Source organism: Aphis gossypii, chromosome 1 (assembly GCF_020184175.1).
Source record: "Aphis gossypii isolate Hap1 chromosome 1, ASM2018417v2, whole genome shotgun sequence".
Taxonomy (NCBI): Eukaryota; Metazoa; Arthropoda; class Insecta; order Hemiptera; family Aphididae; genus Aphis; species Aphis gossypii.
The window spans coordinates 52,789,156-52,816,318 of record NC_065530.1 but is presented as its reverse complement, the minus strand read 5'-3'; the positions used below and the strand labels follow the sequence as shown (position 1 = coordinate 52,816,318).

At 37.5% G+C, this 27,163-nt stretch overlaps 1 protein-coding gene across 5 annotated transcripts in view; it reads right to left on the bottom strand.

The window, feature by feature from the left end:
* The window catches only part of LOC126548977 (homeotic protein ultrabithorax-like), a 235,208-nt gene that overhangs the window by 121,975 nt on the left and 86,070 nt on the right, over positions 1-27,163 (bottom strand). The window contains exon 2 of one of the 5 annotated variants that reach the window (XM_050197180.1): positions 17,523-17,592. The exons of the other annotated variants lie outside the window; for them this stretch is intronic. Coding sequence (XP_050053137.1) covers positions 17,523-17,592 — 70 coding nt within the window. The remainder of the gene's footprint in view (positions 1-17,522; positions 17,593-27,163) is intronic. 5 annotated transcript variants of the gene reach the window in all.

Below are 27,163 nucleotides of genomic sequence, written 5' to 3'. Positions count from 1 at the left end.
ATGTGTATAGACGACCGCGTTATTTCTATTCAATCGAAAATCGTTCGAATTATACACCCACAATAAACGACGGTCACGGAATATTTTAATAACGATATATCATATAGGTAATAATAATAATAGCTATATTATGAACGTCTTATTAACTTCTCTACAGCTTTTTTCAAATGAAAAAATATTTTCGTTTCAAATTTAAAACTTATAATCAATAACTAACACCTATACAATATAATATTCTTGTTTACCAAATAAAGACTAAATTGAAAATATTGTAATCCTTAACTCTTCTTACTATTGATATGTATTTAAATTTAAGATTTCATCCTATATACTATTCATCTTATACACGCTTTCACTCTATATTAGATATTGTGATTTCTCCTATCATTTATTTTTTCAATCATTTAGATCATTACATTCATTATGATTTATGATACTATTTGTACATTTAGAGATTCATTTTGTCCAGTTAATAAAATTGTTTAATTTTGATATTAATGTAAATTAATACACATCGGCTACCTAATAATTGCCATAGTGAATTTGCAAAAATAAAAATAAAATGGAATATGTACTTTAAATTAATTTTGGTGTAGGTAATAGTATATAATATGATGATTAAAGTAGGTATATATAATTGGTAAGAAAATTTATTAATTTGTTAAATAAAAATTTATAAATGTGCAACTTATACATTAATATAATAGTTATAATCATAATATTATGTTTTACAGGAATAGAAGTTAAACAAGAAAACGATGGTTTAAAGTAATTTACGCGTTGTTGAAAAAAAGCAGCACTCTAATCTCGTTTGCGGTCGTTTAGAAAGTTAATTTAATTATTATTTAGGGAGGATATTACAACTGCACGCAGTGAGTACGCTTAAGCGAGTACATGTATATATACGGAATCAACTAGACGGATCGAAGGGGTTCTAAGTTACATGAACACTGCCAGGCAGTTTCTTGGAATTGAATTAGAGTAGGTACTTTTATCCAAAGGTCATCACTGGATTTGCGGGAGGGAAAAAACTGTATATGTATACACACCTACTTTCAGATATGGCTATATTATTTGTACGTGTGCGTTTCGGAGTATTTGAACCGTGCAGCTTGGAAACTTTTAAGTAAACTTCTCAGACGCCCCGAACTATGGGTCGAACGCTCGCGCTAATTCACTCAGACTCACACCTATGTGCAATATAGTGAGCGCACTGCGCATGTTATCAATTTAACTACGAATGGTAAACAACAACAAAAAAAAAAATAATAATAAAATTTATTCACAGAAATAATTTTTTTTTTTTGTAGCTTTAAATTGTCTCTGCAGTGATATACAACGACGTACAGTATAATAATAAGCCTTTATAGCGGATTTATCCAAAAATAACTATTTTGCGATGTGATTATGTGATTGAACATATATTATACAGTCATATGGCCACCGCTACGCAAAAATACAGAATCGAGCGGGGGGGGAAAAAAGCCGACCGGCGTAAGTACGTTTGACATATATATATAATTTATACGCGTTGGCAAATCTAAATATACGAATCCGGCGCAATAATTCCAGTTGATTTATTCACACCTCGTAAACGAGTTTTTGGCAAAACGAATAATGCGCGCCGAGCTGAGGGGCGGGCGAGGTGCGCCTTATCGGCCGGGTCCCGGTAAACCACCCACCGCCGACGCACTTGCGGGTGACTTACGCAAGCGCGTGGTTGCTCTCTCTCTCTATCTATCTATCTATCTCCCTCTCTCTCGTGTCTCTGGTACCCGCCACCGCCATCCACTCAAAATCCAATTAAACTTGACCGATAAATCAACCGGCCGCGATAGTTAATAATGTTGTACGGCGGCGGCAGGGTGGTAGATGCCCGCCGCCGCTGCCATACAAGGGACGGAGAATATGTATATATATATACTGCTGCAGTTGCGGGTCGTGACAAAAATAAAAGCTCGGGAGGTCTATATATATATAGTTTTGTGTGTAAATGCAGTACACCTTTATGTATATATATTCCAAAAACGTGACAAAAATTATGTGAAACACGTTTTAAATTAACGGGCGGGTGGTACGCATATATACATATTATACATAGGAAACTGCGGCTACGGGGAGGAAAAGGCGACGAGCGAAACGAGGAGGAAAAAAATCGTGGGGACTGTACATAGAGAGAGAAACAGATAGTGAGAGCGCGCGCGCGCCAGCGATCGAGCTTTAGCTTCCAAGGATCACGCTGGGGTTAGGGGAGAGATAATGCGCGCAGGGCCAATAAACATAACGAGCCACCAGCCCCGTCGCCGCGCCCCTCGTCCGCCCCACCAGTCACTGTATACTATAGCAGCGTGCCACGTCTTATTTTTAATTGGCTTTGTGTACAAACCTCAATGGAAAAATAAAGAGAACCTCCGCCGCCGCCGGCACTGTTGCAGAATAAATTCCGTCGGAGGTTTTTTTTTTTATTTTTTTAATCTCGAAGACACTAATAATATATATAGTAATAAGGATAGCGCGAGAATAATAATATCGTTACGGCGTATATAGATTAGTAGCCCTCGCCGCCGCCGGGGAGGGTATATTATATGTAAATTCGCGGGATCGGTGAACTATGGCGATAAAAAAATTATGCGCGTTTAAAAAATGCACGCGCGCGCACTGTGTGCAATATACAAGTGCGCGATATGGGTCCCCCGGGTATGGCGACGGTCGGGTCGCAGTGTTTTGGCGCGCCGTTTTCTTTTCCAAACGACGCGTTTACGAATGAATAAATGCGCGCGTTGAAAAAAAGATAAACGCGACATAAAAAACCACACTCCCGGAAAATTATTTATACGTTCAACTGTAATAATCGTGTTTATATTATAATATATATAGTAATTTATTTTATGTATTACACACACGAGCTTACGTGTCTTTAATTCGTCCCCGTTGTCACTGCTGCAGCGCGTACGAATACAAACGACGCTGTTTTTGAGCTATAAAATTATACGATGATAAAACAGTCGTATTTTCTAATCGTCGAATGTCGAGTACCCATATATAAGCACAGTTTTGGATAAGCTCGGAGGATCGCTGTTTCGGTTTTAGATTTATGCGGTCCCCTAATATAATATACATATACCTATATACGTATAACAGGTAACACGGTTTATCGTTATTAACGGCGGTGAGAGATTTTTAGGACGATTTCGATTAATCGTCGCGGAAACAGTTTTGTCATGTGTTATATCGTATATAGTTTTTTTTTTTTTTGCGACCGATGAATGTAATGAACGCTTTATCGTCATCAATCACGTCACCGGCGACGCCATTACGGCGGTGGCCCCCGCTGCAGTTGGTCGGACGCCCTCCGCTGCTGCCTCCGCCACAACGGATTATAACACACACACACACAAGTTTAGAGTTATATGCATAGACGAGGCCGCGTAACGAGACGGCGGCGGCTGTAAACGTCCTATATCAGTGTGTGTGCGTATGAGTAGTATTTATGTGTATATGTATATTTTTTATGACTTAATCGCAGTCACCGATACCCTATAATTTACATAGAGCGTTGGTTGTCCTCTATATAATCAACGGGGTAGTCTCCGCCGGCGTCGTATATTATATATTACGTTCCTTATAATATACCTTCGTGTATTTATTTATATTTTTCGGGCCAGTCGCCGGTCTCGCAAACGGGTCGCGATATTATTATATATATATAATATACGCTCTTACTTGCGTACATAATGTAAGAATAAAATACATATATATATACTTATACATAATACGTGCATACTTGATAATTATAATACTTATATAATGTGTGCGTAGGTATATTTAATAATATGTATATGTCCCGTGTATGTATTACATAGGCACTATAATAATATCATATATAGTTGGACTCAAACGTTGGGAATAAAATAATTAAACAAAACGGTAAACATTGTGAGTCGTATGTACGATAATATGCGCGCGCATGATTATTAAATTTAACGAGATTGGCCGAAAATCCAATTCGTATACACCTAATATTATGTTATATATATATATGTGTGTGTTTCCAAATCAATCCACTGTGCGGACGAATAAATAAGGGTTTATTAAGCGGTTGTTCGACCTGAAATCTCCGGCCATCGACATGATAATACACTTACTGATTGCGTATCGGGCTGTTGGTTTATCGAGTCGAAATTTATAGAGCCGAATTTAAATAACGTCTCAATAGTACCTATATATGATCTACTGTTCTAGATTACACGCTATAAACAAATATTTTAACCGATAAACTTTATATATTATATACCCGCACACGACGACTCAATTTGCTTCAGGACACACCATGCACGCTAGTAGGCCTACGATCGATCAGCTACTACATGACGCGTATAATTACATGGGTACACTCATATTTATAGTTAGGTACCTATACATACTTTGTGGCGTTTACCACTTTTCTATGCGGTTCAATAATATATATATATATATATATATATATATGTATAATAAGTTTACGATTATATGGTGCTATACGTATATAATTAGATGTGTGCCTCGCCTAATTTATTTAAATCACCAGTCAAAGTGTTTTTTTCTCATATTGCAATACATAATATAATATTATGTATACATATACCTACAGGTACCTAAATATAATGGATGCATGTAGCCAATAATGAAATGTATACTACGATGCGTGTTGTCAACGGTAATGCGAACGAAAATTGTACACTGATTTGTTATTATACTTTATTATAATGGCAGTCGCAGGCGCAGTAGGCACGCCATACGATATCGATTTACTAACCTAAAGAAATAGTTGTTTTTATGTGTTTTAAAAGCAATAACATAACGTAACACTAACGCGACAACTATCGTTTATACATCTATAACTTTTATATAAATATATACAAAGGATACGCGGGTTCCGTGTATTCTGAAGACTGATCAATTCATTTAATTTGATAATAATATTATATTAAGCGAGGGAAGACTTGCGAAAATATAAATAATACGAAAATATGTTAACGACGTCCGGTATAAACACAGTAGAACAGAGTAAAAGTCATTTTTAATTTTATGACAATATACATTCTAAAAACTCTATTATAGATATGTAAATTATACCTATACATATTTAATATACCCGGTGTTTATTCAACGCTTATGAAGCATATAGTCCTTGGAATAGACGTATTCAAGTTACAGCGTCATCGCTTCGCGGTATACCATCTGTATTCTGGCGAGTCGATCGATGTTGGTGGACACAAAATATTTAAGTGAAATAATAATTAAAATTTTCAGCTCGCAATTGAAGAAGAATATTTGCGCCTCACAAATTACTAAGTTAAAAAATTATTGCGTGTGAACAGTATTATACTTGATACTTAATATTATGAATTATTATTTACGGGCACGTTGTTGCTTGTGCAATTTTTTAATCGAACGTATATCACAAAGCTTAGATGTAAATGTTTACAACTATATAGATTTCGATCGACGCACGTATACACGATTTATATTATATACAACGCGAAGGTCGATTTGTATACTCTAAATTTTGCTGAGAGAATTTTCGAATTTTGTTTATGTCGTGCATCAACACTCGACCGAATAAAAATAATACTCGTTCGACGCCCTATATATTATCATATTTAAGAGCTATAGGGCATTTACGTTTTAGTAAACATTTTCACGAAACCCGCGTATGTAAACAAGAATGCGAAAACTCACCTCTTATTCAATATATATTATGCGTATAGACGTACATATAGTATACACACGCCAGTATACCTTTTCGAGGCAATGTGTTTACAAAATGAATCTGCTTCGTCCGTCGTTGAATACATATACTCATTTTCCGCCAGACCATTAGTTATATTTTATTTATTCGATTAGTTAAATCTCGAAAAATATTTAAAAGTGTTTCTGTTTGAGTACCTACCTATATAACACCACTTGAATGTGCATTGTATATTATACTTGATTAATGGATGTCCTCTCTCGCATTACCATATTATATTATTACTATTAAAACAGTGTACACATGCGTTTGTTAAACGTTACACGCGGCGGTTCACACATTCTAAAAAACTTTTAAAATATCTAACTGTATAATATACATACGTATGTACATACGCATATGTTACTCGAAACTACGTGTTATAATATTCAGTTGGAATACTATACGGCGGTGGTGATATTTATTGTATACGCGCGTTCTTCCGCACGAATACCTATATGTATATGTATTTATGCGCAGGAAAGTAAAATATTGTGTGTCTGTGTATGCGCGTGTAGGAATAAAAATGGATCGCATCATTTATACGCACGACTCGTAAAGTAAAGTAAAAAAAAGAAAAAAAAGTGTTGACTAGTTTTATTCCTAAAACGATCGTAAATAATAAAAATAAAAATATAATAAAACTTTGTACGAAACTAGTTGGCCTAGAAGTAAATAAATAATACAGAAAAAATAAAATACGCGTTTAAACTTGAAATACAGTATATACCTACTGTAACAACAATAACCGTGCACGCGGCGGAAAGAAAATAATATCGACGACGCTTCAGCGCACTCGATGTCTGGTTTATGGTGTTTTCATGACCGTAAAAAATAAAATATAGCGGCGAGTTCTCAACGAACATACGTGTACCTACGTTCGAAGTTTGAACGTGCCACAGCGGTGTTACCTGTACGTGTAGGCACATATCGCATGATATTCTAATAGAGACGTTTTTTATTTTACTGCAGGTAACGCACTTCATCACGAACACTGTACTTGTAATATAATATAATACGCATTATAATATGTCATATGTGCGTTATTATAGTCATACGATATAGGAAAAAAACTGTCTGCGGAAGAATAATATGCGTATACCATCCAAACAAAATATGTATAAAATAAAAGGATTTTTATCGAGAATCTAACCGGGTCTTTGGCACAATGTCACATATTTTGTAAATAAAATATTATATAATGTTTTCAAAAAAAAATTTTCACTCTCGTAGACTCGCAAACTCGCGAGACTTACAATTGGCCAGCGAACGTGGGAGGAAACGAATGTGCGCGTGTAATTAAAACAACAAGGGAGCCGATTACCGGAGGCATTTTGGCGGCGGTGACGGTGTGCGCAGTAGTCGTCCAATTAAAAGCGGTTCCGAACAAATCAAAAGAAAAACCTAACCGGTACCTATACGTACACACACGCACACGTGTATCGCGTACGAACGTCGAAGACGAATTAAAAAAAAAATAAGAAAGAAAAAATACACAACTGGAACAGAAAGAAATCCCAAACGCACCGGGAATGAAAAGAGCGGAACGAAAAAAAAAAAACGAGAAACCATCGTCGTCATCAGCTTTGCCCCCGAGTGTGTGCATATTTCTCTCAGTACCTACGCGTATATCTCTACACGTCTCACAGATCGAATTTTAATGATCAGTTTTTAATGGTCTGCCGATGTTCTGGTTTGTGTTTTTTTTCCTTCTTCTTTTTCTACTTCTTCTTCATTCTATACTTCGGCTTGCTGCTGCTGCTGCTGCTGCTGCTGTCGCTGCCGTTGTCGCTGCTCCTTTCCTCTCCGCCGCCGACGACGACGTGCGCTCTTTTTTTCGTTCATCTCTATTATTTTTTCCTCGTTCTGCAGACGCCATATCTCGGCCGGCGGATCGGGTTATGTTTTATTTATCGACGTTTTGCACGGTGCAGTTTCCTTTGTTTTTTCCTATATACGCGTCCTGTCCCCTTCTCCCCGCCACCGTCTTTTACTCGCGCACGACGGCGGCGGCGGTGCACGTACCTATATATATATATATATAAATACAATCCGAGAATTATCATGTGCTGCTGCTGTTGCTGATGCAAAAAAAAAAAAACAGCCAATTAGGTCGTGCGCGGAGTCCTGGAATTCCGCCGCCGTTCTTTTCCAGTTATCATTTTCAACAAGCCACAGATCAGGTTTTATGCGCTGCCGCGCCGTACATGGATCATAATATACCGTCCCCGTTTTGGACTCGGAGACAGACTACGAATATTATTCCAGAAAAACTTGAAAAAGCTAACGGCAGCAATGTAGCTGCAGCTGCAGTCGTAGGTATTGTATATAGGTACGAATCAGAAGGAAAAAATAACAACGCGCACGCGATGATATATATATCGGTATGCAAACCGTCGCGCGCACTATCGTGATGCAGTGAGTGAGCGTGTGCGCGCGGAATACTCAAGTATATATGACTTACGTACGTTGTGCTGTACGAAACATCGGTTCATAATAATAATAATTACATCATATATAGGTTCAATGTGGCTGTTCGGATCGATTTCCTCTCTTCGCGAGTAGGTATACCTACGGATATTATTATCTTATACGGATCTGAAACGTATTTTTTTTTTTTTATTATTATTATTCGATTCGTCGTATTTGTATATACGCAATACATAATAATATTATCGTATAATATTATGCAGTCGGTGCAGCCATTTTTGTACGTATCGGATGGCGCGGTGACCGTTATTGCCTTCACGGTGCATCGTAATAATAATATATCATATAATATGCCGAGCGTACACGGTAGTCACGTGCAAGCGTTATTTTGTCGAACGTACACGCGAGCGCGCGGATATAGGAAACGTCGCGGTGGCGCCTGTCCGATCAACCGTGCAATGTACGTAGGTTTATAGTACATCATGCGACGAATATTATATACGTGACCGCAGCGCATACGCCTCCGAGTACGTGTGCAGATGTGCAGGCGAAGGTGGATGCGGTCGACGGAAACGCGCGCGCATTGTCCGTCCGTCTTGCGTGCTTGTAATTATATTATTCCGCGTTGGGATTCTCTTGACGGTTTTTATTCGGTCGGTTTCGAAATTTCCAAACGTCGTTTCATAAGTACGCACATATACTATATTCAGTGTTGGTTGTGACTTATGAGCCAAAATCTGAACATCGCGTATACGGCATACAAACACGTTTTGAATTTGACTATATTATACTCGTATAGTTTATATATTTTATTCGCATCTATACGAACGAATAATTTTACGCGCGTTAAATATACGTAATAGGTATAGGTGTTCCCCTATACACGATGATTTTACTTATTTCTCGCCTCGTCGTCACACGTTCGCACTAATTGGGCGGAGGGTATTTTTGTCGTTCCATCTCGAGTCAAACCTCTCCGCCGCGTGCTTCTGCCCCCCAGCAGACGAGATCGCCGGTCGGTAACGCGTGGTCGCTTCTCGCGGTACACACATAGTGGACAATCGTGTTCGGCCGTCACGCGCATTTGAAAAACGAGCGGCACGCACTGCTTCGCATGTATACTGCCGCAACACGTTCGGAACGGGAGACGTTTTAATAAAAATACAAATCTCGCGAAGAACGTGCGGCTTGGAGTTCTGAGGAAAACGGGGTGCTGGCGAGGTGTGGAGAAATCTCTTATATACACCATATCTCGCACATTAAAAATATATACCGTTTTAAGTGTTTATTTATCAAATACACACACACAAGCATACGTGCGAGTGCGTGTGTTACGATATCGTCCGAAAAACGAGGGGCGTACATATTACGCACGGAATAACGTATGTTATTATGTATTATAATTTATGTATTATGTATATATAGTAACCGCCACTGCCGCCGCCACCGAATGCGTATACACATATAATATAATACGCAGAGCTCTTTTTTCCATTTTAATTCCGCGATTTATAAACTTTGTCCGCCGCCGCACAGTTGTGGACGAACCAATAACGTACGATCTTCGCATCGCTGCGGTGCTCGTATATAACTTAATACGTATGTATATATGCGCCGCGTGCTGCACCAACAACAACAACGATATATTATTATACACACACACATACATATAGTATCCACGCGATCCGCTCGTGAGTCTGAGCCCGGCTCGGTAACGGTCTCGTTTATGTTTATTTTATATATATTATATAATATATATACAGAGACTAGAGAGAGAGAGATACGCGCCTCAGTAGACACTTTCGGTGAGTGTATATATACATATTATTATTATTATTATTATATCGTCTGTTTTCTTTGGGATTCTTTTTTCTCCCCGTACGGGGTAATGCACCCGCATGCATATTTCATCCGGCGGGACGTTGTATAAAACGGTTTAAAGTTTTTTTTTTTTTTTTTTTCTTTTTAGCGCAGGAATAATATCCATTCTGCTGTCGATTTCTATTCGGCCCGCACCGTCCGTAGCCGCCATCGTCGGGAGGAGGCAGTGGTACAGCGGCGCTGCGGCGGCGACGGCTCGCCCGGTCGTTTCCCAGGGGTTCGATACCGTGCGCAGCTTTTACATTCCTTTCCCTTCCGCCACAGCCACACAGTGAACGGCTCTTTCTTTCTATCTCCTCTTACACATAATATATATACACACACACACACACCCACACTGGGCACCGTGTGCATTAGAGTGAGTGTATATGCTGTACACAGAGATTCTCTCGTAGTAAATTGTATGTATAAAATACTGACCTCGTCGGTATACATTTGTAGCGAAGCGGTAGTAGAGGTCGGTGAGGTGGGGTACCAAAAGAGGACGAAAACGGGAAAAAAATGTTTTTGAAATTTAAATGGAAACTCCTATTGTGACCCTTGTTTAACAAAGTTCGCGTGGCTTCGTTTGAATTATGTAAACCGTGCTCGTTCATTTTTTTTCTCCGTTTTTCGCAGAATGTATATTATTATTATTCGAATTTCTATATCATATTATACTTTCTTCTATTTCATCGCATGCGTCTTTCCCCTCGTCACCGCCCCCAAACGTGTATATATCTGTATACATACACATTAATGATTTACGATTCACCACAGAGCTTTAATATACACCAAAAGCAATATTGCGCATGTCCATTATTATGTGTCTCTATATTATTATTTGTATCCCGTTTCTGCGAGCACAACCCACGATTCGATTAGGATATTTGTTTTATTGCCAATCGTTCGGAAATAACGTTTTTTATTTTTATTTCGTTCGCTGTTAATCTATATAATGGAGTAAATATTCGATTCTTTCGGTTTGTCATTCATTATGAGTTTTTATAGTATAATATATAAGCTATACATTTTATAAAAATGTTATTATCAAACATAGTCCAGATAAAAAAAAAAAAACTGTTATTTTTAAACATCATGCCTTATCATTGAAATCGATTAGTTAAAATAACATTTTCTTACAGAACGATAATTTTATGAGCTAGAAATAGATTTTCAATCGGAAAACGACACTGATATAATACTTATACCTTATACCTATATATGGGATCCTCCCCACGCTCTCTCACGAGTTGTGCGCCTGTTTGCAGTGTCGCATGATCGGAAAAATGCTGAATTGGAACGGTTTCAAAACAGTAAAAAAAAAAAAAACAAATCGAGAGAAAAAATGCGACGACGTCCGTCCCCATTAATCGTCGTCGGCCAATACGTCGTGTCGCGGCGGCGGCGGTGGCAGTTCGAAGGCACTGGTCCAATTAAAAATCGCCAAAATAGGCATCGGTGTCGGGCCGAGGGGAGGTGCGGTATGTTCGGATTCCGGTAGTTTTTAAATATAATGATATATACTGGTGGTAAAAGCAAGGCGGAGGTGGAGGACGAATGCGATCATACATACCGGACGGCGGTTCGAGTTTTGGGAATCCGCTAATTGGGTGCCGACCGATACTATATAATATTACATTTCTGCGTGGCGATCCATATATATATGTGTGTGTGTGTATTTGCTCGTTTACAGGCGATTCGGGTGTGTCGTAAAAATGTCACCCGATCGAGCCGGTAAAATTTTAATTCCTAAGCGATATTACGTCACGTGTATCATACTCGGAACAGTACTATACAATTATTATCTATTATTATTCTATGATAATCGTTGTCGTCATCGTCAATACTAATTGCGGACGATTTTAATAATAAATAAAACTCGCCATTTCTGTAGCAGTGCAATAATATAAAATACGCACGCAATATATTATATTATATATTGTTGTACGGCTATGAACTAGCTGTATGGTCAGTGTAATAATAACGATAATAATAATAATAATAATGTGATCGGTAAATGGCGAACGAATGCCGAGGGAAAATCTTTTATCGTGCACAGCAACCGCGGCTAACGAACAGACATTGTATCGCATTATATAATATATTATATTATTATTATCATATTTAATATGTGACCAGTGACCACGCTAGTGGTCAATAACCGATGAATGTCGATCTCTACCATCGATGTGTATAATATATTATATAGTGCGTGGAAAATAACAGCAGAATGGCAAATAAAAATAAATTTGATTTAGGTACTCTATATTGATAATATATTACACGCAGGAGGCTCATCGTTAAATTATCGACATTCAACTACATATTCTTGTTATTGAATCAACATATGTATAAGGTACCTATTACATTATTATAAATTACATGTGTAACGGAATAACGTGAACTCGTTAAATTCGATTTTTCGGTCACTTACAATACAACGTAAAAGTACCTACTCAACAATAAATATATTATCTATCTATGGAAGCTGTGCGTTTGTATATAGACTGTTCATTTTATTATTATAATAACAGAATCGCCCCTAATTCACTATCGCCGGACTAATCGATACGACATCGACGCCACCGCCACACTGCCCACTTTAATATCGCAAAGTATTTTCATTTTATTCGGTTCGATTCATTATGTATTTTATAATATTATTATGAAATAACTCTGCTTAAACGTGGGACGTGTGTATATATTCGAACGAGTTCTCGAACAACCGATATTATACGAATGAACGTTTGATATTATTATTATATCTTTGTTCAGAATTCCTTGACAAAACGACACGAGCATAGCAATACCCCATGATGACATATTAATAATAATATACGATATTTTGCGTGGCAGTCATCGAGGCAAATCGCGGCGTATACGCGTACACAATAATGATAATATGCGTATATAATAATATCATAATACAGTCGCAATAATATTTTATAAACGCGAACCCCCGTGCGCGCACGACCACCAGAGAATCTCGATTTTATGCATATATATCATATTATATTATTATTGCTCTGTGTCTTTGGCGTATACGCACACGCACACATTACCTAACCCGGCCAAGTCCGACGTTATGCGATCGTACTGTATTGTCAATACCTATATATATATATACATACTGTGGTAGTGAACGCAGACGGATATAATAATATAATATAAAATATATATAACGACACGCGTTTCTGTAGATATATATAATATGAACGTGCATAAAATAGTTACAAGTATATTATTATATGAGCGTTCGTTTCCGCTACGTCGGCGATACGATGATGATGGAAAACGTTTGTGCATATGTATATTGTTATTAATATTTCCGTCTCTGCGCGACGACAACCTCCTTCGGCGGGGTAGGTCGACGACGACGACGGATGAAATGGAAGGAAGGAACGGCGGGGAGGGCGCCGACTCTGGCAGAGATCTGAACCCATGTATGCATGCGTGTACACATCGAGGCGACTTTTTTTTATATCCCATTTAATGTATGAGGTCTTCAAGTATGTTATGCGCCCGATAGTGGTGCAGTGACGTCTTTATTGTGCACATTTTACGACCGGCACGCTGCCGCCGTCGCGCGTGTATATAATACATATATAACAGGTACTTGCGCCGGGTGGACACGACTGTAGCAAGCCCACGGGATAAGTCGTTTACAATACGCCCGTGAACGGCTCAATCGCGAGCACGATACGTTATATTATTATTATATACGTACTTTTGTTTATGACGTACCTATATATATATATATATATATACGGGTGTTCGCGTGCGCATGTCAGCTGCATCAGCCTATGATTTATGAATAATTCTCGATTTAAAGTTTATATATATATATACCTACGTACGCGTACAACACGGGAGAAAATAAAACGAAACGGTGATAAAAACGTCGATACGACCGTTTCGCCTGCAAAGTTTTCTCCGTCCGTCCGTTTGAAAATTCCTATTTTATCTTCGACTACAAATACTGCGCGTGAGAGTCTTATCGGTATGGGTTACCACAGAATTATTATAATAACGTTGTATAATATTATAATGTAATACATATATACCTACCACATAGAACAGCGCGAGAATTGAATATTACGTTTTTATACATTTTTCGAGTAGTGCGTTGGCCGCGTCGGCGGAAAATATTGACCGGACATAATATACATATAGATATAATATTATATGTACTATCGTATATCGTCGGTACAACAATAGGTTGATTTCGAACGTTTAGAAAAACCTTACGACCTGCTATAAATAATTTATATACAAACGAAAAGCAAAAAAAAAAAAAACCGAAAAAAATACTATATCGTCGAACATCGATGTAAAGTTTTATAGCTTTTTCAGATTATGTGGAAACTTGCGAAAATGGAAACGCGTATATATATTATATATATATATAAATATAATATATATGCAATGTATATATAGTCAGATGGTTAAAACTTTACGTTTATATATAGTTACTGATGTTTAATGTAAAATAAAAGTTGTATATTTACTTCAAATAACGATAATAAATCGTACTTTATTAAAGTCATAAAATATAAACGTAAATAAGAAACTTTTTAGTTTTCAAGGAGGAACAACAATAATAATATAATAATAGTATTGTATATTATTATATATACATTGATGGGGACTCGGTAAAACATTCAGTTATATATACTAAATTATACCGTTCAAGTTTTAATTGTGCGCACTAGTGAAATAATAATACGCTACTATATACATTTATCAAATAGCTGGGTGTATCGTTAAGATACGAAAACGAAATAAATAATAAAAAATAAACTAAATATATTAAACTACGAAGTATGAATGAGAAAAACATTCATCATACAAATCATAGAAATATGCGGATTTATAATACCGCCTACACGATTCTTGGCGAAAAACACATATTACCTACTGAATTTGTCTCCGACATAATCAAGAAAACTACACACTTGCTTAAGTATAGATTTCCTGTATGTGTGCGTGGAAATGTACAAGCTACGATCTCGAAATGTTCGCGTATCGTTGAGCTAAAATGTTTGAAAAAAAAACAGAAGCCGTTTCACGTATATACTATTATGATTGTCTGCCACCGGGAGTCATCGTGTCAATGTTTTCAAGGCGTGGTTGTAGTCTGAGAGAAGACGAAGAAGATTAAAGACAAAAAAAAATAAAATAAAAACTGTCTCCTTATCATCGTTTAGCCGAGCCTCTAGACCTTATACACTGTGCAGCCCCGCCACTGCAGCTCGTGTATAATATGTTTTACGATCGGCCATTATAGGCGGCCGCGACGCGCGGACTGGTATCGGGAGAAAAATTATTAAAATATATGTGTAAGCATACTGTAGGACCGCCATTGGTCCGCGGGCGTGTGTCGAAACAGGAAACTAGTTAAACTTTTTAAAGTTTTTAAACGCATCGACGGAAATTGTCTTGCCCACGAAAATATCGAGAAAAACCATTCGACTTGATTAGTATTCGAAAAATAAACAAATGAAAATATTATACTATTCAAATCTCCGTCACATTCGAATCATTATTATATTTATACGTACGAGTGCGGTGATGACGGCATAACTCGAATATCAATATACCTATACGTATATATAGCGACGACGCAGATTTATAATAATATATCGTATGGAAAACTTGGATGAACGAACCCGTTCAGTGCAGATGCTGCACGACGACGACGACGTAGATACTACGTATAGTCTCGCCGAGAAGAGGAGAAGACGTTTTGATTGACGTGCGACGATATATATATATATAAGATATATTATATAAACGGACGACTCGGCGCTCGTTATCCTCCGTCAAACGCGCGCGGGTTCACCCGACGTTTTGTCCATGCGACTCTTTTTTTTTCACCGTTTTCGATCGTTGAACTCGGGCCGGTCGCTAGGGTATACGAAAAAGAAAATAAATAGAAAAACACACACACACACACGCCAACGAGAGGAATATACGCCATATTTATTATCTCATGCGACGACTGTGCGGCGCACACACACACTCATACGCATACCCATGCAGTTATATACATATATTATATATTATGTACGTTAATACCTAGCCGATATGTGCGTGAACCTACATATATATATACACACACACACAATGTAATATACATCTATAGGAGCAGGAGCAGCTCGTTACCGCGGTGGGTGCTTGTTATAGGCGTATATATTATTATCAACTGTATTATGCTGTACGCACGCGGAAACAAAGAGTACACGAAGTCTCGTTAGCGGGTTCGCAATGACGCACAGTCGCGAACTGTGCATAAACTATACGCGTACACATATTATAATATATACCAATATATAGATAGGTACGTGCATACATATATACGCGCGCGGAGTGCTAGAGATAGACGGAGATAGAGAGACCGCTCGCGTCCGTTTGCAACGCGTATATACAGACTCTTTATTATTTTACGCGATAGACGATTGCTATGTCGCCGACCCGCCACGGGGCGAGGGAGAAGGACAAAAAGCGCATCCGATCGCCGATACCGATCGACGGGCGGCGATGCGCAACATCTGGGTGCGCGCGTGTGGTCCGCCGCGGCACGGACGGTGAAAAAGTTTAAGGACCGCGACCGTGCGTGCAGAATCCCGAAGGTTCATTACGAGCGTCTACCAGCCGTTTTTCGCGTTCACGATTCGCGCGTAGCGTCAACGAATTAAAATACTCATGACTATATTTTCTGCACTTTAGATTTTGGAAAACCGCCGTCCCATTTCCTACACTTATCGGTGAACGGTGATATAATATTCTGCAAAGAACGAATACATCGCATTGCCATACGCATGGACAAAGAAACGAGGCCTTTGTCACTACCCTTTCCCCCACTTGCCACGAGAAATATTTCTACGGGTGGCCTTGCGTGTACGACTGAACGTTCGCACGCTATATAATACGCGTACGTGCAGGAGTAAAATATGCAAAATGTTTTAGATTTTATATTCGTATTTTTCTTGTTCACATTCGAGCGTTATTATTTTTCGCCTTTTTTTTTCTACAAGAATTTATGACCGTCGCGAGCGATGATAAAACTCTCTCCGACTACACGGTAAATAATTATTTAATCTGTCGCCGCCGTATCGTGTGCGCTTATGCCAAGTGTGTATAATATTATATAGTGTGCGGATTTTATACCGCACGGGCCCGCGTGTGGAGGTCCGGCTAAAAACTTCCGCCCACGAGTCCTCGTCCAAAATAACTCATTGTAATATTATCCACGCTCGGTTTAACTTTGGTCATGAGTTTAATACGTTACACAAAAAATGTTAGTTTTATAAAATGAAAACAGAGAAATATCATTCATATACATATAATACACACACACGAATGTATATACCATATAGGTATTTTATAATACGGTAATATTACATTACACACATACCTTCATTAAAATTTATCACTTTACGAAAATCTAATTACTTACGTTAAAACGCGGTGTTTGTCTTTCAACGTGTTTGTGAAATATATAATAGTACGTTCAAAATGATATTTACCTGAAAAAAAAAAGAAGAATATTAATAATCATTGATAAAACACAAACGTAAATAACGCATATTTTTATAGAATAATATTCTAGCGAGTACTTATGTAATGATAATAATATATAATTCGAAATTACGATTCCGTTGTTAGCGCATTACATCGACGGTTTAGCGGAAAGAGAAGGATTATCACAACTACTCTTCGTAGTCCTCTCAGCAGACCGTAAAACCAATACCCGGAGACGGTTTTACGACTTTGCTTTTATTTATACGGCGATATTTCTCGAATATCGCGGACGACAAAAAATAAATAAACAAATAAATAAATATGCCGGGAGAGGAAGGGAAAAAAAGAATTCGAACAGCACTGCGGCTGTCGTGTATATATACGCATATCGTTGTGTGCGTCGTCGAATTTCCTATGAAAGGGGGCCCCGTTCGCCACGCGCACACAATACGAAAAGGTTTTTTTTCTCTCCATCCACCGCACATCAGATATCGGATTATCGAAAAATCCGAAAACTTCTAAAGCGCAAAAACTTTCCATAAGCCCCAAGACTTTGTGCGAAAGTTGTGCGCGTCGTGGAAATTTATACGAAAACAGCGGTGAAAGAGGAGAAACGGAATGGACGAGCGCGCGGATAGAATATAATGTACGATCGCCGAGGGTGGGGGTGTGGCGGGAGGCAGGGTGGAGACATCGGGGTCTCATGAAATTCAAAACGACCGATATGACGTCATAAAAATTCTCCTCCGACGTGCCGGCCGCGCGAGCGGGTTACAGCGTCGGGAACGGGTGGTTTGACACTATATATACATAGCTACTATACGAATAATGCATAAGGGAGCGTGTGGAATACAAAGATGGCAAACTAACGCAAGTAGGGAAATTTATATTCAGTTGACGGTTGTCGGCGAACGTATATATATATATATTATCTCATTTTTTGTAACCCTCTAAAATCTCTTCGAAAATCCCAGCAAACCGATTTATATACATTTTGTATAATATATACGAGCGAAAAGACGAAAGCTCCGCGTTGTTGTCGTCTTCTATGCACGACGTAATGTAGTTCTTATTATATGGATCGGCACGTCATTTTTAGAAATTCCGCGTAGACTAGAAACGTGCGGTTTGAATTTTTCTTTTTGTCACCACGTTTGTTCGAAACTCTTAGACTTTCCAGCGTCGAATAATCATTTTACGTTTTATACGGTTATATATATTATGATAATGGAGTTTTGTGAAGTCTTTTAACCGTTTCGATTGTGTCGTTATATACAAGGAATATCTAAGTCTCAGTGTTGATACATAAAAAATCGGAACACGTGACCAAGATGAATATTACAGAAAATGTTCCGTTACCTTTATACACATTATAAATTGTTTAATGCAGTTTCGAGAAATTTTTTTCGTCAGATAGATGAGCTCAAAAGAAAAGAACAAATTTAAAGTCCATCGAAATGTTAGTGTAACCGTAAACTAACTTGCGTACGTTCATTCCCCCTCGATTTTCCTGTGCGGGTGCAGCCCGTTTCCTCTTTAGTGCACCCCAAAGTGTACTTTGAAAACCTTTGTTTTTATAGATGAATAAACGTAATATTGGTCCAAAGTGTAACGACTAAACGACACCTCCCACAAGACGTTTTTATGTAACACTTGGTTGAATATGTATATGATGGTAATAACTATCAACGTTCTTTTATTCACAAATTCAAATATTTTAACATCTGTTTTTATTTATTTAATATCGCCGTTTTATTATTATAGTATTAAATTGTTTAGGTACGTTCCGCAGATTTTTAAAATGTTAAGAATTATAACTTTCGAGTGAAAACATATAGTGTATTTTATTAAATACTAATAGATATGAAGGTGTATTCCATTTTAAATAAAATACTAAAAATCGACGCTAAAATAAAATAAACATAGTCTATATGTATATATAAAAAAATATTTGCATGGAAAAACAGTGTGTTTTCAATTCATACAACTAAACCAGCTGCACATGAGCAAATGAGTGCAGTATAAAATATAATGATAGTATTTATTTAGTTTTTAACGTAGGTAATGAGTACCTTCATTCGGTACTTATCAATTTAAATTTTTAACTCATCGCATTCGAAAAACAATCGAAAATTATTGAAAATCGTAAATCATGGACTACACGCTATATATACTTTTTTTATAACTTGTATTTTATTTTTATTTTTTGGGGGGAAAATACCAACAGAGAAGCACTCATTATCGTAGTCGTCTTAAACATCACGAGGAAAGAGACTCGTCTAGATAACAAAACGTGTATAAAATGTATATTGTGGCATTGAGTATAGGTTTAATGTGCATTTAAAATTATGTAAGCGCTATAGGTGTACCGCGTACGTTTTTAGAGGGTGCGCGCCGGGTCCAGCTGACCCCGTTAGAAAAGTCCTGGAATTCTGTCGTTCGCTATCGGTGGAAAGGGGAGGTCGCGGTCACAAAGTGATTTATGCGCCCGGTGGTCCTTTATTGTCCTCACCTACATCATATTATATATTATACTATAAGCATGTAATAATAATACGTTGCCCGCCATTATCCAGTTGTTAAGCATCTGAACATACATATTATTATAGTTATAGGTGTGTATATTGTATAGAGAATAGTCGGCGTAATGTATGTATAAAATACATAACACATATATTACTAGCAAAATAAAGATATTATAGTAATACACAAAAAAGTACATCGTGACAATTATTGATGCATTTTGTGTCAAATATGCACTACTACAGTAATCGCCATGAAAATTAATCAGGTGAAATATTAGTCTAATATTAATATAGATTCATGTTTGTGTAAAATGTCTTGTAAAATGTACACATCGAAATAAAACTTAAAAATTCTTTTTTTTTTTGCATAAAATGCAAATGAGTATTATTATTCACGACTCCCTAAAATGTAATTACAATGTTGATGAATATTTACAAGTATTACTGAGTCCAAAAGATGAATCTGAACTTATTTTCTTAAAACGGGTGAATGACAAGTCTTGGAAATAAGCACGCGTGAAGTCGAAAAATGAAACTGGACAGTAAAAATATTGTTCCGTATACAATGTAAAATTATGGATTATCGGAGAAGATGAATATCATGGTCGAGCGACATTTATATCTGCTGCCATGGTACTATACTATACTATTGTTTTTCACCCGACAGAAATGCACCTATCTATTGTCCATACACCACCCACACACACACACATAAACATATATATATAAATATATAAAATATAATATTGCCGCTGCGCCGCCGCCGCGTCCGCTCAATTTGGCAATCGCAGCCGGCGACGACCGTTTTTATGCTTTCGGATCATTTAACATGGCGCAGCAATATTATTCCGACAAACTCGACGTTTTCGTTCTGATTAAATCACATTTCTCTCTGTGCTAGCGTTTTATATACAATATATAAATATATAAACAGATATGCCTTCTTCCCACGACGCGCAAAACTCTGAATATCCATCGCGTGCTTGAAAGACACCAAAAGGGTGATGGTACGGGGGAAAGGAGAATAAATAAATAAAATATAAAAAAAACTTTTTCGTTTTCTTGGCCATATTATAGCTGAGCCCGCACCCAAACGCTTTATCGTGGAAAACTGCGGCTCCAACGAATTCCATTAGATTTAAAAGCTCGATCGGATGATGTGCGCGCGCGACAAGAGCGGCGATATAGTACAAAGTGACGGTGGTGGAGGAGGATAATGACACAAGTAATGCAGCGATAAATAAAAATCTCGTCTCCCACGACTACTTTTGTATATTGAAACCTTTTACCGATACATACGCATGTATATGATATTATTATACGCGTATATGGGTTTTTATAGTTTTCCGAAACCTACATAATAATACGGACCCTTTTTCGCAGGGAGCGCAGTTTGTAACAATATAACATATATATATATATAAATGTATGTATATTACTACGCGAACGTTATCAGTTCGGTGTCGATGTCGGCATCGCAGCATTTCGGATTTGCGTATTTTTCCGATCCGTCGACCGGAGAGAAAAGAATGTGTTGCGCGAGGGAGCTGTAGTACATTATATACGCGAAAGGTACTCGACGAGGAGAAGGCTCTGTATATATTTGTAAATCGCAGAGAGAAAGGGAGAGAGAATGAGACGAAAAAAATACCGAATGGATTACTCGGTCGTATATTTTCGGGGAGGGTGAGCGCCCGGCGAGAGCAGCAAAACGGAAACTTTTTAATTCGACCGAATTGACTTTGAGAAATTGCTCGCGGCGGCATGCTCCGGCGTGTTTCACCGAGCGTCAAATAAACTCGGCACTGTCAATGTATATATATATATATGGGATTTAGGATACGGAGCCAATTTAAAAAACTCCATCGACCTAGCTATTTGTTCCGCACGCGCGAGAAAACGTCGGAGACAGATATATATATATATATACGAAAACAGCTAGGGTCTCTCAGACACTGGTAAGAAGCTTTCCAACGTACATTTCTTATCTAAAATATATATACATATATAAATGTAGGTACCTCGCAAGAGCAGCAGCAACTACGCTATCCGCTAGCGCATCTCTCTCACATAAAGTTCCGTTTATCCGATCGTCGCCGTGACGGGTACGTCATTTTCTTGAACACTATATATTATATTTATATATGTATCGCGTGCGGAGATCTTCCCGAGACGGTTCAAATGCGTCCGATACGACAAGTTTATTATTATACGCGGAAAAAAATTGTTTTGTCGACGTTACACAGGCCATTACACTTGTACCAGTACTAAAATGGCAGTTCGATTCCCATGACACATACAATATGTGTATATTTACAACGCGGACAGTGGATGCATACAGTAAATAATATTATATATCGTAAGCCGTCTGGAATAGGTACTATCAAAACCTATCGGGCTGCTCTGTTCGTATCGTATATAAAATAAGAGAATAATGTGGTAGATACATTAAATAAAATGGGTTTTAAATAATAATAACGCTTAAAATCTCATTTATCGTGTTTGCCACAAATATTTTTTAAATATTCATATTCAAAATTCGTCTGTTTAAAAAAAAAAGCAGATATTTTTAATAATAAATAGTGGTTTCGGTTCGTTCCGATATACTATACACTAATATTATATACTACGTGATATTTTATTTACACTAACTATATGTATAATATCACCTTAACACCCACCCTTAGCCATTTAAGAACTATATACTATATTATTATCTGCTCGCATAAAATTTTACCAGAGTAATATGTAATGCATTGACGAAATATAATATTAAATAATTAAATATCATTATTAATATAATAATATATAAGCATTCTGCAAGTAGTTTTGATACATTACGACAATGAATATATGCTTGTAAATGTATATCATGCCAACTACTCTCTCTATTTCTTCCAATATATACATATACTATTATATATAGGTATTAGGTACGTGAATTTTCGGGTGGTTTACCAATCAATAGCCATTTGTCACGAAGCGTAGAGAACCCATCGGATCGCCATTATCTCCGGGTCGAGCACGGTGGCGTGTAATTTATGCGTGGCAGTTTCCGAGTAGTGCGCCGCAAGTCGGGTCGTAGGCGAGGACTGAAAAGAGAGAGAGAGAGGGAGAGAGACTCGCAGCTATTTAGATGGTGCAGATGGAGCGACGGGCGAGTCACCACAAGAGGGGAGGGTAGATAGGTCGGTGGCGAACTAGGGATTTCGAATTTATTAAACGTCGGCTAGCCCCGAGTGGTGCATTAGGCCGCGCGTGCGACATAAACATTCGCACCTCATTAATTCAATTAAAACAACGGGCTGGTCAGTAAACATATAATATTATATAAAGCAGAAGTGTATATCTGATAATATTATACGCAGTTATAGTCATTAGCACCTGCGTGCACGTGGTCCTCCATATGTACAGTACGATAAATTATTTACCTGTAAAATAGTCGTCTACAGCAGTATTTAGATGCATAGGGTGGTAAACACCGCGATAATGCTGCAAGGATGTACGTTATTATACTATTTTGTAGTGTATAAATAGGTCATCGACAAATCCCTGACTTATTTTATATTAGCGAATAGTTTAATACGGTGTAGTACAATATTACAATGAGTACGATCGACCGATGAACAGATAAATAATTAATAAGAAAAAAAACGTATAATTAATAATATAATAATAATATCCTTTCGGTTACGACTTATTGACCCATTGTGTGACGACGTTTTATCTCTTACGCATTATTTTATTTTTCCGGCACTGTCGTTTGTTAGTGCTCGTGGAGTATACGCTTAAATATATATATATGTACGATACGTATATAATGTGCGTGTGCACGGCCGAGCCGGCCCGCCCGCCCTCGCGAGTGAGTGTGGCGAAAAGGGCTGCACGTGACGGGGAACCGCGGGTTTCCATGGAAACCGCGGCGGCGGCAAGACGAACTATCCTGCGTCGGTATAAATGGCAACTGCCGCCACCACCGCCCTAGCCAGACTAATAAACCATGTGCAGTGCATTATTATATAATATTTATATAAACGCAATAATCGCAATAATACATTAGACTTGGGCCAAATCGACTTGTCCGTCCGTCCAACGTCTGTCGCTGTTTATCCTTTGCGACGATTGGCACGCGTCTACAATTAATTATAACAAATAAACGATAATATATATTATCATATTATTACGGTTTAAATATATCAGAATACGCGCTAAAGATTGCGGGATACTTATTATGCACTGCATATTTGCTAATTAAATAATTGTCCGTGAATATATCTATATATATTGTTTAATTTGTATTGTCTTAAATTAAACCGGGTATATGAGCGACGTTTTTTTTTTTTTTGATTCTCATACATTAAGTATTCTCCTCCCACCAGAAAAAAATTTTTTAGTAATTTCGATCACTGTACGTATAGAGAGGATTGCTACCTCGCAAAATTTAATATACTACGCGCTGTAAGGCATTATTATTATTATTATACATAAGTATTATTATATAATGTACAATGTCGTCTGGCCAATATATTATTTTTAGCTAAAATAAATAAATTAACATGTTCCCTTGAGTGCTTTTGCGACGACTGACAGCTATATAACGTATATATTATTATTATCTGCTGTGTGTATGTGTATATAATTAACGAGGACTGCAAGTGATTCTCGCGAATCGGTTTCGCTTATATAGTTACTAAATTCCTACATACATTATCATTATGCGCAGGAACAATGTGTTCGATATGCATGCATATAGCGTATACAGTGAATCTGCATGACCCGGGGACCGGTCCGGAGTGTGAAACTCGTTTCGATATACGTACTGTAATAAATTATTATAAATAGTTTGGCGTAAAACGTTAAAATCGCGCAGAAAACGTGCCCATTTTTTTTTATTTATTTATAATTTTTTTTTTTTCTATCTAAACGCCGCTGTACAATGCGTATCACATGCCGACGTGCGAAAACGAATCATCTAAGGTCATAAACTTCAACTTTAAACATACTATATATGTATACCTATTTATACGTACCGTGATAATACGATATAAAGCGATATCGTACACAATTCATATTATATTATATTGTATTTATATTATATAATATATATATTTTAACTTCGGCGGCCCTCATTGTGTTACATACGTATTATTTATTATACAGCCGAAACGGAGAAACGCCGCTTACATACCTAAACGAATGTACTAGATTACTATAATACCTGCCTGCACGTCAACCACCCCCGCGCGAATAAATCATGACAGAAAATTCGTAAAGCATAACCGGCCGAATCTAGGTCACGAAATCCCTGCCTATTTTTGGTTTATAACCTTTGTGCTCCAAAAACCTCCCGCCGAGTTATGCGTACCGGGCGGCCAGGTTAATGAGCCACCGGTCGCCACCGCCGTGCACAAAGTATACGAATATAATGCGAATACACCCCGCAAATGACCCAAAATATAGCGGAATTCCTATTGTCCGGACGAGATCTGCAGGTAAATCTTCAGAGTGCCGTTATAAATACACGGCCCTGCAATACTTAAGACATTATAAGACATTGTATGAAAAACCACACCGTTTTGCGGACTTCACGGTTATACAATAACACGTCGCCACATCACATTCGCCGAAGGTATCATGTCCCGTGTACATCGCTCTGGTAGTCCGCATTCTACCGTCGGTCGTTACGCGACGCTGCACCGCGCAAGAGATAATATGCTTCACAACCGGCAATAGTATAAGAGTCGAAATCGTACAAGAACCGTTGATGAAACAATGAAACATGAAATCATCAACCTGTGGGCCGTGTCAATTATTATTCGTGATAAGGACAGAACAGGAAGAACGATGGCACGAGGCCGGTAAGCGAAAACGCTGGATGTACAATGTACCTACACATTATATTGTTCGCGCACGAGAATGTATAATATAATACTTGTGTGTGTGCTTGCATATATTCAACAACACTAGAACACGAGGGTGTAATTTTTTTGGAGGGGGGCTCACGGAATCCTTGTACATCCGTTATTCATTCGGTTCGGTCGGCGTTTTTAGCGCGAGAATTAACAAGTGCGGCCGAGCCCTGCCGACTAATTAACTGCACCCGCCGCCACCTATTGCAACAGCAGCAACAGCATCAGTCGGAGAGGAGGAGCACAACGATATAATATATTATGTACGTATATTTCATATTATGCTATACTGTAATTATAATATAATAACAATAAATATACGCGTATTCGCAATGCTGGGAGGAGCGAAATCCTGGAACTAGGGTGAGACATAAAACATAAAGAGTAATTACAACTTTAATCCTTTAAGTCTGTGTTTGACTTTTACTTATTTCCACGTACGTAAAATTATATCCATCAAAGAATTATTTTAAAATATGCACACATCGTGTATTTGCACATATAATCACATAGGCACGTGTACTAATTTGACGTTTGATATTTTCTAGAACTAATTGCAATAACAACATGACTATATACCTGATATTATTATGATTTATACGTACCTATTTATAATTCGCGCGTTGTCGCGTTACTTAGGCGGTACATTATATTATGATGCCCTTTTAAACGAAATCACGTGACACCTAAGGTTGAGTGGTTTAGCGCACAAATTACAACATCGCCGGCCTAGCCTCGAAAGTTCGCAAAAAAGGTTCTAAACTACTGCATAAGTTTGTCGAGGAGAGAAAGTCGTTAGGAGTTACTATTGTGTCGGTAATCTGTATACTGCGTAGTTATAGTAATAATATATAATGTTATCGCATGTCTTCTTCTTTGATTTATCTTAGGAATTAAAAAGAAAGTAGCTCATGCGGGGTTGTCAATTTCGTATAACATATATCGTATATTATATTCTACACATTATAATTCAAAAACGTCATAAATAACGTCTATAAAATATTAAAACCTCTTAAAATTAGGACAATCGATATTTTCAAAACAAATTTTTAGTTATATTTATTAGATACACACAGTAATCAATTTATTTTAATAATCACAATGACATGAACTTTCATCAGTTTATAAAATATACAGTTAAC